Source organism: Oncorhynchus mykiss, chromosome 3 (assembly GCF_013265735.2).
Source record: "Oncorhynchus mykiss isolate Arlee chromosome 3, USDA_OmykA_1.1, whole genome shotgun sequence".
Classification (NCBI taxonomy): Eukaryota; Metazoa; Chordata; class Actinopteri; order Salmoniformes; family Salmonidae; genus Oncorhynchus; species Oncorhynchus mykiss.
In genome coordinates, this window is record NC_048567.1 from 19,416,035 (window position 1) to 19,430,440 (window position 14,406).

Genomic DNA, 14,406 nt, shown 5'->3' on the forward strand with positions numbered 1-14,406 from the left:
TGTTCGCTGGTACTCAGTGTCAGTGTAATATCCATTTTTTATTTGAAAAATAACTTACATAAATCTCTGTACTCAACCATACTTCACCAAGACATAGCCTTGGCATAAACACATTGCACCAAAACAAAAGAAAGAAAAGGCATTCAAAAGGGTAAATAACACATGTCTTTGTCATCATGTGAGACATTATTCCTATTCCAAAATATTGTCATCTATTTGTGTTTGCTTGTTTTATTCAAATTTCTAATATGTACAATGTAAATCAAAAACGAAAGTATATAGCTTGTTATAGCGACAAGATATTGAATGGACATTAGAATGTATAGGTTTAACATGGAAAAGGAATAACGTCTCAGTTTATTTTCATTCAGACATAACTGTAAGATTCATATACCTCCCATACACAAGAAGCATTTACAATTACTAAAAATAAAAAATAAACTGGTCTTGGCTTATAAATAAACTAATAAAAATATATGAAATTAATTATATTTTCACAAAAACAAAAAAAACTAAATTCATATTGTGTGGCAATATCCCATGTTGTTTGACCTTGTGTTTTGCTCATCCTCACAAACAGTGCCTGAACTACACAGCAATATACAGTACATAAGTTGTATGTTTGCCGCTTCTTGCTTGGATATAAATATCTTTCTTGCTGTACCAATACAGATTATTTTTGCATGTTAGTTAACAATACTGAAATAAAATACACTCGCAACCATAACTTTTTTTGTCAACCTCCAACGAATATAAAATATTTTTCCTTGTCATTCTTTTTGAAAAAATGGAAATAAAATATGATCTAAGGGTTAGTGGAATGTTTTGTTAAAACGTTTTAATAGTTTGGCCATGAAAGTAACTAATGAATTTTCTGTAGAATTCAATTGAAGGTGAGGGGGGGGAAGTAACGAAGTTGACATGCACTGTACAAGAAACTGCAAAACTCCCAAACATCCTCTTTATCAAAACATGCTGAGTTACTTTAAGGTGTGCCCAAGCCATGTTGCAGAAAATCCTTTTCAACATGCTTGTTAAACAAATCGCCAAAAAAGACATATTGAAACGATACAGAGCTGTAAAAGAACCAACAGTCCTGAAACTCTGGACAATATCAGGGGGACGCCCTGGGACAAGGGAGAGAAAGAGACGTGTACAATTTGCACATAATGTTTATCTTTATAAGGCTTGTAAACCTTTGCAATGAAATAAATAATTTACATTTATTTTCATCATCACTTTGTCACATAAACAGTTTTTTTGTTGTTAAATAACTCCAAAAGTTTTTATTTTAGTTTCTCTTACTGTATGTCTGCCAAACACAGACTTATGTTATGGATGGTCTAAAGAATGATAAACAATGTGTCTTTTTTTATCACGCTGTTGCATTCACTCCCCTTTGAAAACCATGCACTAGTGAAATTTATATTTAAAAATAATATAAATTGTTGAAAATGGCTGATGTGTTTTATTTGTTTTTCTTCATCTTTTTTTGCAAGTCGCAGCCTCAAGAAAATAATGGTCATTTTTTTTTTCAGCTAAATTTTTGTCCATGCAAAAATGTTTTTTTTTATTTTTTTAAATCTTCATTTAAATGTCATACAATATATCAACAGAGAAATAATAATGTTAGGTCATAAAAGTTAGTCTTGTTGTGGGTTCTGATCAATAGATTCTGGAGTGTCGATAGTACAGTAGCCACTTCTGTATTGCCTTTAGTAACTTTAGTATTGTCTCTCTGGTGTGATCTACTACTATTTTGACTAGGGCCTCATATTCGAAGTTTGAGCTTTAGTTGGGACACCCCACCTCTCCAATTGCAATGAACCTCATAGTTCCATTTACACATCTAGCTAGGTCTGTTGGCTTGGCGTGACCAAGCTTCTGGACAGGACAACACTGTCAGTCACCCCTTCAGGTATACAAGTACATCGACAATAAAACAAACAAAAAACAAAAAAAAATCATTATAAACAAAAACATGTATTTTTCATTCGAAAAGGGCTTCTGTAGAACTCATCGAGCGGGTTCCCAGTTCTGACCCCCATGGCTTAGATTGGATGAAAACCTGGAATCGCTCGATTTAGAGACAATTCCTGGTGCTAAGGAGTCCGTTACGGCCTTCTAATCCGAGCTGGTGCTCAGACCCGGCCGAGGGAGCGACGCTCGCTACGCACAATGTGTGCGACATTTTTCTCAAAACACAGGATCACATTTGCACCCCTAGAAACAGGCTCAGAAGACACAACATCAAGCATGCAGTGTAACCGGGGGGCGTGACCTGTCTGTCGCAGCATGTTTAACCTCAACACTGGGTGCTGCTGCTACAACAATGCTATCAGTCCACACACTGCTATGACCGGCTATCCAATGACGTTTGGGAAGCTTTTCTTGTCAAGGGGGCCAGGGTAGGGTCCACCAATGAGGAAGGAGGAAAGAGCTTGAACCAGCCAATCACCATGTTAGACAGGTCCAGCTCATCTAAAAGTATCTGAACTGCTCCCATAAAGGATTTATGGTCCATGCGTCCGTAGTCTCCCCATACGATGATCTGTGGAGAAGAGGGTTTATTAGACATGTTATTATAATATGATGATGTGTGAACTGTGAAGTATTTATCAAGGCCTTGTAGAACATAGTTTACCTGTAGAACTTTCCCTCCAGGAGCCTCTTCGAAAGGCAGTTGCTGCTGGTAAAGGGGATCCAAGGTTTTTCTTGCTACTTTTGTTTTCTTTTTGGCTATGCAGGCTCCGTTTTCCAAAAGATACACTTTTACATATGGTGCTATGAAGAGAGAGAGAGAGACAGAATAGTTACAATACTATTGGCAGCATTATCAGTTGGTTCAAGCTCTGGTTACCGTAGTGACCAGTTGGTATTAGCATGAAGTTCAGGGCTGTGGGTTCTATCCTATTCTACTCACATACAGGATACAAAAAATGTATGTACTCACGGTACTGTAAGTAGCTTTGGATATATGTGTCTGCTAAATAGCATATATTAATATATTATACATCACGTAGTAAATTACCTGGCAGTGCCTTGGAACCTGGTTTTCCCACAAGGCCACGGGCTCGGATCACTTCCACCTCCAGCGCTCCTTTCTTGTCCACGATTCCAATCTGGATGTCACCTGAACAACACACACCACAGCCAACACAATGTTAACACTCCATTCACACAATACAGATATCCTTTCCGTGTGGGATGGGGTCGCTAAAGGCGTCTTGACACAACATTGTTCCAGAAATCTGATCCACCCACCCATGGGTGGTGTAGCTAGCGTCTGCCGTCCAACCAGCTGGGCTGGGCCTAGTCCATCCAGGAAGTCAGAGAACTGGGCGTCGGAGGACAGTCTCACACCAGGGAAGATCAGGCTGGAACGGAAGGGAGAGATGACACAGGTAACTATGGAGACTAAAGAAAAAGGCCTCAAGGCTTGAACTTGCTTATTTAGAGTTGGCAAGATCCAAAAAAAGACAGGAAATTCAAATGAGCACCCCAAACCTACATTTGACCTATTGATGACTTGAACGAGACTTCACGTAATAAGTGAGAATGCTATGTCAACAATTAACCTACGCATACCAATGTGATAATGTATATTGGAGGGATGTACATTATCACATTGGTATGCGTTAGACTTCACTTACTTTCCCTCGGAGCTGTAGCTGTTCATGCTGCCGTCGGTGGACTCTCTGCTGGCCTGCCGAGTCATCCTGCTCCTCATCTCTACGGCCAAGCCCGTCTCTGTGCTCCTCTGCACGGTGCTGCGAAGCTTCTTCCCACCGGCTTCTGGACAGAACAGAGGGACAGAGTGGGAGAAAGAGATAGAGCGAGGGAAAGGGAGAGAGGGGGAAAGAGAGAGGGAAAGAGAGAGCAGGGGGGAGAAATAGTTAATACATTGCTCTCAAGTGTGTGCTTTGCTTTCGAATTACATGCAGTAGGTTATTGTAGACATAGCATTTTCACTTATTACGAGAAGTCTCATTGAAGTCCTCAACAGGAAGATCACACTTCCACTCTATGGCAATTCTACCATGCACTCTCTTCTCAGAGCACTGCAACTTCCATGTGATCATTTAGCAAAGAGATTTATTAAACATCAAGTGCCATATTACAGTATCTACAGAAATATTTTTTAAAAACAGTTGTGTGCGCGTACGTGTGTGAGTGTGTGTGTGTGTATGTGTGTTCCTGTATGAATGGGCTAAACAGAAGAAGACCATGTACATCCCTCTTCCTGCTAAGCAAGAGCACCGGTTGCCTGCTCTGCAGGGTTCTTGCTCTAGCTTAGAGTCTCTCTCTCTCTCCCCCCTCCATCCCTCTGTTCCACCTAGGGCCGTTCAGTGTCTGGCCTCCTACAACTGATACAAGGTGACAGCTGACCGCCCCCATTAGACCCACTGAACATCTCCTCCAATCTATGTGACAGCACATGGCCAGGACGTGGCTGGAGCTGCGTGTGGCCTGAATGGCATTCTTTGTAAATCACCAAGGAGGGCCAGGAGAGGGATATACTGGAGGTAACTGTAGGAGCAGGTACTGGTACAGGTCAGCCACTGCAGAGCTCTACACAAGTCACATGACAGGGCTTTCAGCAGAGAACTAAAGAAACAAAATGGCCGTTCCTTCAAATATAAAAATGCATACGGGGTACACCGGACAAATTAAAAGTGTCAAATGGTAAAAGACGAACTAATGGGTCTGTCTTGTCTCTCAGTAAGGAATGCAGGAAGCAGAGGTATTGAGTTCTAGCAGTGTTATTAACTCTGAGAATAACCAGGGTAAAGAGAACAAATTTAAAGAGAGCTAATTTATGTGTCAGACATGACCACTGGACACACTGTCAGGGAATGCACGTCAACATAGAGAGTGAATGTTCCTCACTCAGTGTTTACATACGTAAGAGTGGTTCTGCTTTATCACAGGAACAACCTTAATGAGGGCAACACACAGAGGGGGTAATAAAGCCCTCTATAACCAAGACCTCTTACAGTTTGAAGACCTCTCAATAATTCCCCATACTCTGTGTTCAAATAAACTGCAAGTAATCTGGCAGATATTCATATTGTCCTTAATGAAATTTCCATCTCTGTAACTTAAAATGTGTGTGTGTGATTTCAAAAAGCCTTAATTATACTCTGGTTACTGTCCCTGCCACCAGCTTCTCTCACTTCCTGTCTGCCTGCCCGCCTGCCTGTCTCCCATCCACAGGAAGTACAGACTCTTAGAATCAGAGGAAGATAAGCCTTTATTACTCAGGCAGGCCCTCACTGCTGAGGCCAGAACCCTGGCATCTCAGCTATTCAATGACATCCGCCTCCTCATCCTCTCCTCAGCACTGACAAAGCAAACTGGATTCAGATACGCTGACAGTGACGTCTAAAGGCATCTAAAGAGCTGCCAGTGTGACAGGTAGGCTCCCGCCATGCAGCAACCACCTAAACACAATCAATGAGCGATGTGCTGAATGATCAGCTGAATGAATCAATGAACATTCATTCAGCTGAATCAAAGCTAAGGTCAACCTGACCACTGTATGTACTGCGGTTAGCATGCATATGGTTGTATCTGAGGTCATTATGGATGGCAATACTAATAAAGGAGGAGAAGCTAATCTATGAAATAGCTTTTTAATGGCCAGTCAACTGTTTTTAATAATGCAGTTTATACCTTATTGGAGTAATGCTGAATAAAGGTGTGTGATTATGATGAGACTGTAGGTGCCATGAGCCAGGCCACACACACTCATACACACACTCATACACACACTCATACACACACTCATACACACACTCATACACACACTCATACACACACACACACACACTCATACACACACACACATTCATACACACACACACACACACACACACACATGCACACACACACACACACACGCTGTGCCGTTGTCATGGTTTGTTATTAAGGTAGAGTATTAAAAAGGTTACGGAGTGGATTTTTTAAAGCTCACCCAGACAGATATATTCAGTCAAATTAAGCTACTACCATTGAAAGTGCACATCATTAAACTCTATATCCCACTAAAAGGGAAAACTATCTAGAAAAATATGTATTCTGGAAAGAGATAAAGATCTGTGAAAGAAAATGCTGCAGTGCATCCAGCCCCAGCTGTGAAACACTGCTCAATGAAAATGCGTCACTTTGGAGTGGTAGAGATATACGGGCTCTGGGAAAATCATACAATGTCATTTTCCCAGAGCCCATCTAGATGCTAGAACAAAACCTTCATTTGAAGAGCTATTTTCTGCTGGAGTCCTAAGATACTCTAAGATACTCTAAGATACTGTCTTCACGTAACATAAACTACACATCAAAGACTCACCTGCAGTGTCACTTCCATCCAATCAAATGACTGTTTACAAACATCATCAGTACAGTTTGTGTCATCTGGGAGAAATGTTTATGAACAACTTAATTGGACACACATTTTGGGTCGACTACTCTAATACCTAAGGAAGCATTCAAGTCAGTGTCTACCCAGAAAGAGGATTGGGTCGACTACTCTAGTACCTTTAACTCCAGGTAAGGAAGCATTAAAGTCAGTGTCTACCCAGAAAGAGGATTGGGTCGACTACTCTAGTACCTTTAACTCCAGGTATGGAAGCATTAAAGTCAGTGTCTACCCAGAAAGAGGATTGAGATGAAGGGGGCTGGAGACATTTCTACTGTATTATCTCAACATTCCAGTGGATCATGTCTATTTCAGAAGAGTCTATTAAGTCTATTTATAGGAGGAGGGTTATACAATCCCCCTAACCCAGCTAATACAAGCACAGCTAATACAATCCCCCTAACCCAGCTAATACAAGCACAGCTAATACAATCCCCCTAGCCCAGCTAATACAAGCACAGCTAATACAATCCCCCTAGCACAGCTAATACAATCCCCCTAACCCAGCTAATACAAGCACAGCTAATACAATCCCCCTAACCCAGCTAATACAAGCACAGCTAATACAATCCCCCTAACCCAGCTAATACAAGCACAGCTAATACAATCCCCCTAACCCAGCTAATACAAGCACAGCTAATACAATCCCCCTAACCCAGCTAATACAAGCACATCTAATATACAATCCCCCTAACCCAGCTAATACAAGCACAGCTAATACAATCCCCCTAACCCAGCTAATACAAGCACATCTAATATACAATCCCCCTAACCCAGCTAATACAAGCACATCTAATATACAATCGCCCTAACCCAGCTAATACAAGCACAGCTAATACAATCCCCCTAACCTAGTTTTATGAAAACATCCTATCTGAATTATCAAACATATTCTCAACACCCACTCAGAAATAAAACAGCTATAAACACACACTAGACACTAGAGACGAGGTCAACACAATATCTAAATCTATTCTACCGCCCACACCAAAACAAATAGTGATTCATTCCAATCGGGACAAGACAAGCATGCTTGCCATTGGTAAGTGATGTCAATGAGGGAGCCAGACAGTGTTTCAAAATAGAACATCAGATCTAAAGCAGTAGCCAATGACACGAACAGGGAAGTAGCTACTCAAGTACGAGAAGCCTCTCCAAAAACACACTGAGCATGCCCATCCACCAGCAACACAGTACTGTACCACAGCTAATACTACAACAGCCTCCACCCTCCCCGTGCTCCCTCTCCCCGTCAGGTCATCAGTCAACCATTAGTCCATCCCTCCCTCTCCTCCATCTCCATCTCTCTCCACCCCTCCAGCCCTTCGTCTGCTCCCTCTCTTCCCGCTGCCCCTCTCCATCCCCCCATCCCATCCCATCCCTTTGCTCCTTCTCCCATCCCTCAGCTCCTGCCTCTCTCCCCCTTCAGCTCCTGCCTCTCTCCCTCCAGCAGCAGCAGCAGCTGTGTGTGTCTGCCTCAGTGTCCCAGGTTTAGAGCCATCTCGTCTTACCTCCGTCATCCTCGTCGAAGGAGTTCATGCAGGGGAAGTAGTTGGCCAGCGCCTCGAACGACGCAGACAGGCTCATCTTGCTCTGGGAACGCTGCATGCGCATCCCGGACCCCGGGGCGCCAGCCGCTGCAGTGGCATCATGCCCCTGCCTACCCATGGTCACTGATCAACCACTGATCACCTGAGTCAAGTGGCCTTCTAGTGGAGGTTACAGGTCTCCAGACAGCTCTACCGTGCACCGAGAGGATAACTGAAGAACTAGTTGAACGCTAAAGCCCAAGAGAAGACTATGGTGCTATAGTAGCAGAATGACTCTCTGATGTAGCTCTTTGTGTTGTCTCCCTGTGCTGCGTAGTGTGAGACTGGGTTGAGAAAGAGCTTGCTTGCTTCTCTGCTCCGTGTTAGTGCTCTGTGCTATGTGCCTGCTACTCAGCTCCTCTCCCCCCTCTCCTCTTCTAACACAATTGGGAGAAGGAGAGGGGGGGGCAAACTGCATCCTCCTCAGCCAATCAGAAGGCTCACTGCTCAGGCGCACCTCGGCTGCCTCTCCAGGCAAAGGAGCTCTACCCAGAGATTCGACTCACTGAACCTCACTAGCTACTCTCTCTCTCGCACACATGCACGGATACAAAAACACACACACACACACACACACATGCATGCATGCACAAACACACACACACTCAAAAGCAAAGCCACAGAGGTCCCTGTGACAGCCAGCCATTAGGGGCATAAACAACCCTGAACAGCTATTCCACTCACAGTTCACGTGATAGATCTCCTTCCCCCTCCCACCCCCACCCCCACTCCCCAGCAGCGCAGTTCTCTTCAGTGTTTTTCCACCAAAGATTGCAGCAAACCCCATGTAGCCAGCTATCCAACTCTCTGTTTACATACCGATGAATAATCAGTACAGTGGCTCTGAAATGATTGCCATTATCGAAGGAGAATTCACTTGAGCTAGTTCAAATTTACCATCTGTTAAAAAATAGTCATTTGTGAGAGAATCTCATGAAATGGCTGTCAACTGAATTCTTGTCTTTGAGACATCACTTCCTTCAACATCATTTCAACCACCTACGCTACAACATGGACTGTTTGAATTAGTGGCCATAAACACTGCAGAGTTCATTATGGCCATCTCTGGCATCTCTCTATTCAACATGAAGCAACAGACATCCTCTAAACAGCTCACTTCAGTACTGCGAGTGTGTGTGCTTGGACATGTTTGGACCAGCTTGGACCATCCATCCAGAACCACTTCTGTCCAGATCTCACAGGTGGTTCCTAAGATCCTTTACAAAGTTTCTGAGCACAGTAAAATTAGATTGTAATGGCATGTGGGAGAGATGCCCTCTATACTAATCTAGGACATCAGGCTTGGTGAAGAGAGAGCCAAAGTGCCGGTAGAGGCAGTTTAGCACTGAAACAACAGACAGCTAAATTGTGCTGTTTTAACTATCTTGTCAGAAAATCAACTGCTGTGCTTTTTCTCAGAGAAACTGGCAGAATAGACACAGTACTGGTCAATTACTGAACAAGCACTGAGCTGCTCTCCTTTAAATATAGCATACCTCTGGGCTACAGTCCCTCACTGGGAATAAAAGTCCTCACGAATAGAGACACTGCAACCTATTTCCACGAAATAAAATCGCCCAATTTCCCCTTTTGTACATTGAATGACATGTTCTCATCTAGGTCAGATGAACAAGTAAAGGAAATTAGACAGAAGAGAAGAACACCACCTGAACCAATTGGGTCATTTTAATGCGTCATCTGACTGTAGCAGTTTGGAATATGATACTGATTCGACCAGACTGAGAGTTAAATATGCGTACTAAACTCTTTTGACTTTCGTGTAAATCCTGAATTGTTCTTAATGGGAGACATGTACCTTTTTAAGTGCACTAAAGTCAGAATACAACTCATTGTGTATTAATGAGGATCCTGCTAACACCTCCTCCTACGTATCACAACCATCAGACACACCATTAACTTTGAGGTAGGTGATCCGGCTGTGAGAGCCAGAGGCTTAATGTTTTGGAGTGGCACCAATAATTATTGGATCATTATAATGAGTGAGGTCACACTAACAAGCCGAAAGTACGTGCATCTTTATATTGCTGGACTATTCATTATAGAGTGTGACACACTCTCCCACTACAGGAAGAAGACAGAAGATAGTGATAAGTGCAGTTTGTTAAATAGCCTTGTCACTTGACATGGCAAAGGGTGATGTGTTCTGTTGGTCTCAGAGCTCTAGTACTCTACTGAATGCTTGGCTGACCCCTGACCCCTGTTCCATTAGTTCTATAGAACTAAGAATACCCAACAACATTCTATATGTTTCAAAGAGTGAAGGACTTGCAGAGAGGTAGATTACTATAGCACGTCAGTGAAAGCATCAGAGGAAACTTATTCTTCCCTGCAAAGATACACAGCTTTGATATGTCTTTACCTAGCAACGTACATGCAACATTGCCATAATAACCCAGAGCTACTGTAAAACAAGAGTGTGAAAGATTCAGAGGAATGGTCCAGACGTTCTGGGAAGTGGAATGGTACGTGTCTCACTGACCAGGTGACTGTGATTGACATTCAACGAAAACAACACGTTGTGCAAGTGCTGTGTGCCACAGCTTTTTCACCTTCGGTGTAGCCAACCCTACACCTTCCACCCAACCAAGGATCAGTCCCAAGAGATGACGTAAAGACCAATGACCAAGGTGTTGAATACAATGCACAGACTCGTCTGAAGAAAATGAGGTTGATTACGTAGCCAGCTGTTTTATTTCCCACATGTCTGTCTGTGTAGATCTGGTGTCCACAAATAGAGTCCACTTCTCACTCCTTTCAGAGGACTAAAAGTAAATAAATGAAAGCCAGGGGCTGAAATCTCATTCATTGTGAAATATACTGCACATGAGTAAGAAAAGGTCCCTCTGTATTGAATTAATTCATATTAATTAATGCAGCAAGATAAAAGTCTGGCATTAGAATAAAGCATAGAAGGTCAAAAGAAATATAAACTAACTGTGCTCTATATTATCTTAATTTCTGTATTCAGTTCTCTGTCCAACACTTCCTAAGGAAACAGAGCATTAAAGCCCCACTGATCAATTAGTCTACAGTAGAGGTCTACAGTAGAGGTCTATGGGCCTAAAGTAGATGCCTACAGACTGGGGTCAAATAAAGAACATATGTGAAATATTTTCAAATACTTGGTCTTTGTTTGATTTAGTTTCCCTGGTACAATGGGACCAATGATATATAGCACACTTCAAATCAAGCGCACTTGAATCACTTTCAATATGCATTCTGACCGTGGTCTGAAAGTCCATAGACCTTCTACCTTTATAAGATTGTACAGCAATGACTCAGCATCTTTGACTCTTTCCCAACAACATGTACAATTGTTTTTCAGATGTATTAGTCATTGCTTCACAGACAGAGATATGTGTTTTATTACGATCAAAACAGCAAAAAGACGACAGATAGTCGGGAAAATAATAGCACCTCACACAATGGAAATCCCAAGAATGCTACTCATCAGATGATAACAGCAAGTCCAGGGCAAAATAACCCAGAAGTGACGCGGGTGGTGAGCAGCAACATAAAGACATCAAAGACTGGTTGGTCTTTGGGGAAGAAAACGTGTGTGATTGATGGCGCAGGGTGAGGCCGAGCGTTAGACAGAGAAACAGAACCAGTCAGTCTGCAGAGTGTAAACACAGCCTAATGGAGCTGTCCTGTCCTTCCTGCCCCCTCTGTTTCCTCTCTCTCTAATGCCCAGTCCACCACCATCATACAGACCAGCACAACAGCAGCCCTCAGACTATACAGCTAGGGCTATAATGGCAACTGATACAATACAGTCATACATACACACACAAACACACACAGTCACCCTGGCAGTGGGGAAGTACAGCTTTCCTCCAGCTCCTGGCTCTGAGGGCTACCTGCCATCTGCCACACCAACACTACAGGACTGATTCAGGTCATCCTGGTGACCACAAACGGAAACCACAATTAGCTTCACAAAGGAGAACGGATTTGAAGACTAATCATAATGATATCATGTCATATTGTATAATATCATATTGTATTGTTTTGTATTGTTTCAAATCACATCAGATTAGATCACATGACATACATATAGAGTAGGGAGGAAGCCACGGTATGGAGTTTGATCCAACAGCTCATTCCATTTCACAGAGGTCAGTCAGTTAGTCAGGCAAACTTTACAGTAACAGTCAGAGGAACTACAGGATGGAAAGTCCACTGACGCAAAGGAAACCAAAAGAGGCAGATTTCTGGGAAGAAGAGAGTGTAAAAGAGAGTTCTGGTTTGGATACTTGTCAAAGCTACATTAACACTGACATTGAGCCCTAGTCATTAACACACATTAGCCCTACACTTTGTTTCCAGGAACCAATGCAATCCTTCAGGTCTCAGGCAAGGTCACAAGCACGCACGCACGCTTCGCACACACACAGAGCTTACAGTATGTTGTTCACACTTTCATCAGTTTGTGAGGAAAGTGTGACGTTTGTGGAGATGGACACACAAGGTAAGGTGAAGTAGGACACTGAGCTGTGTAAAGACAGCAGCAGCACAGTGACTACCTGTACTCAGTGGTGTGAATACACTGACAGACAGAAAGGGAGAGAGAAATCGAGAGATTGAGAGAGAAAACGAGAGAGAAAACGAGAGAATGAGAGAGCGAGAGAATGAGAGATATTATGACAGCCGAGGGATGGCGTTCAGAGTCAGAGTCAAGATAATCATCTATATTTCAACTTGCAATCACGTTTCACATTCCACTCCCTCATACAGTATACATATGCATCACTAGTGTTATGATACAGAGTATCATACCTCATACCAATGAAAACAAACTGTTTTTTTGAGTGACGTGGCCTGTGAAGGCAATATCATGGATATGTCATCATCAAACAAAATACTATTCTCAACAGTAATAGGACATTCAAAAACCCAACTGTTGGTGACTAAGAGGATATAGACATCCAATAATACATTTTGACAGACTGCTCATAGCTCTTCCTCATTGAAAAACAGTAGTATTACACATTGGAACAGAGTGGGAGGACAGAAACAGAACATCTTTAGCTGTGGTTAAAACCGAGGTGAGTGAGTGAGTGATCATCCCTTTTCTATAATTCAATGGCACCCTATTCCCTATGTAGTGCAGTAGTTTTGACCAGAGCTATGGGCCCTGGTGAAAAGCAGTGCACTATAAAGGTAATAGGTTGCTATTTGGGATGAAGGCTAGGTCTTTCTGGGGAACCTGAATGTTGTAACGAGGTGACCTATTAACGAATGGCAACACAGTCAAAGCAGAAAGAAACTGAAAAAGACCACACAGCTTAGGGAGCGAGTGAGGCAACTGGGGAAAACCTTACTAGTCATTATTGTAATAGCATTTAGCAGACACCTTTCTCCACAGCATCTTCTAGTTAACAATAACACATACAGGTAACTGCCAGAATAAAGTCAACACTTGAGTAAATAAGGGATACATACAGTGCCTTCAGAAAGTATTCAGACCTCTGGACGTTACAGCCTTATTCTAAAATTGATTAAATAAATAAAAGTTTTCTGCAATCTACACACAATACCCCATAATGACAAAGTGAAAACAGGTTTTTAGTCATTTTGCAAATGTATTATCAATAGAAGCTATTCAGACCTTTTATCTCTGTCAGCCTGATCACCGACAACGATGAGACAGCCTATAGGGAGGAGGTCAGAGACCTGACAGTGTGGTGCCAGGATAATAACTTCTCCCTCAACATGATCAAGACAAAGGAGATGATCATGGACTACAGGAAAAGGAGGGCTGAGCACACTCCCATTCTCATCGGCAGGGCTGTAGCGGAGCAGGTTGTCCACATCACCAATGAACTGTCATGGTCAGTTTGGTGGTGATGTGGACACCAAGTTGCAGAGGGAGGTGTTTAGTCCCTGGGTCCTTAGCTTATTGATGAGCTTTGAGGGCACTATGGTGTTGAATGCTGAGCTGTAGTCAATGAATAGCATTCTCACATAGGTGTTCCTTTAGTCCAGGTGTGAAAGGGCAGTGTGGAGTGCAATAGAGATTGCATCATCTGTGGATCTGTTGGTGTGGAGTGGGTCTAGGGTTTCTGGGATAATGGTGTTCATGTGAGCCACGACCAGCCTTTCAAAGCATTTCATGGCTACGGATGTGAGTGCTACAGGTCTGTAGTCATTTAGACAGGTTAACATAGTGTTCTTGGGCACAGGGACTATGGTGGTCTGCTTGAAACATGTTGATATTACATACTCAGAGAGGGAGAGGTTGAAAATGTCAGTGAAGACACTCGCCAGTTGGTCAGCACATGCTCGGAATGCACGTCCTGGTAATCCGTCTGGCCCTGCGGCCTTGTGAATGTTGACTTGTTTAAAGGTCTTACTCACATTGGCTGCGGAGAGCGT

At 42.8% G+C, this 14,406-nt stretch overlaps 1 protein-coding gene across 9 annotated transcripts in view; it reads right to left on the minus strand.

The window, feature by feature from the left end:
• Positions 1 to 19: 19 nt before the first annotated feature.
• Positions 20 to 14,406, minus strand: part of rims2a (regulating synaptic membrane exocytosis 2a) — a 236,513-nt gene continuing 222,126 nt past the window's right edge. For 7 of the 9 annotated variants that reach the window (XM_036971069.1, XM_036971142.1, XM_036971075.1 and 4 more), the window contains 5 exons: positions 3,654 to 3,795; positions 3,265 to 3,377; positions 3,032 to 3,133; positions 2,645 to 2,784; positions 20 to 2,551 (listed from right to left, as the gene is read on the minus strand). In XM_036971069.1, the coding sequence (XP_036826964.1) occupies positions 2,354 to 2,551; positions 2,645 to 2,784; positions 3,032 to 3,133; positions 3,265 to 3,377; positions 3,654 to 3,795 (695 nt within the window). In that variant the 3' untranslated portion in view covers positions 20 to 2,353. Of the gene's footprint in view, positions 2,552 to 2,644; positions 2,785 to 3,031; positions 3,134 to 3,264; positions 3,378 to 3,653; positions 3,796 to 7,929; positions 8,598 to 14,406 lie in introns of those variants that run through there. The other 2 variants (XM_036971115.1, XM_036971122.1) reach the window with 2 other exon arrangements.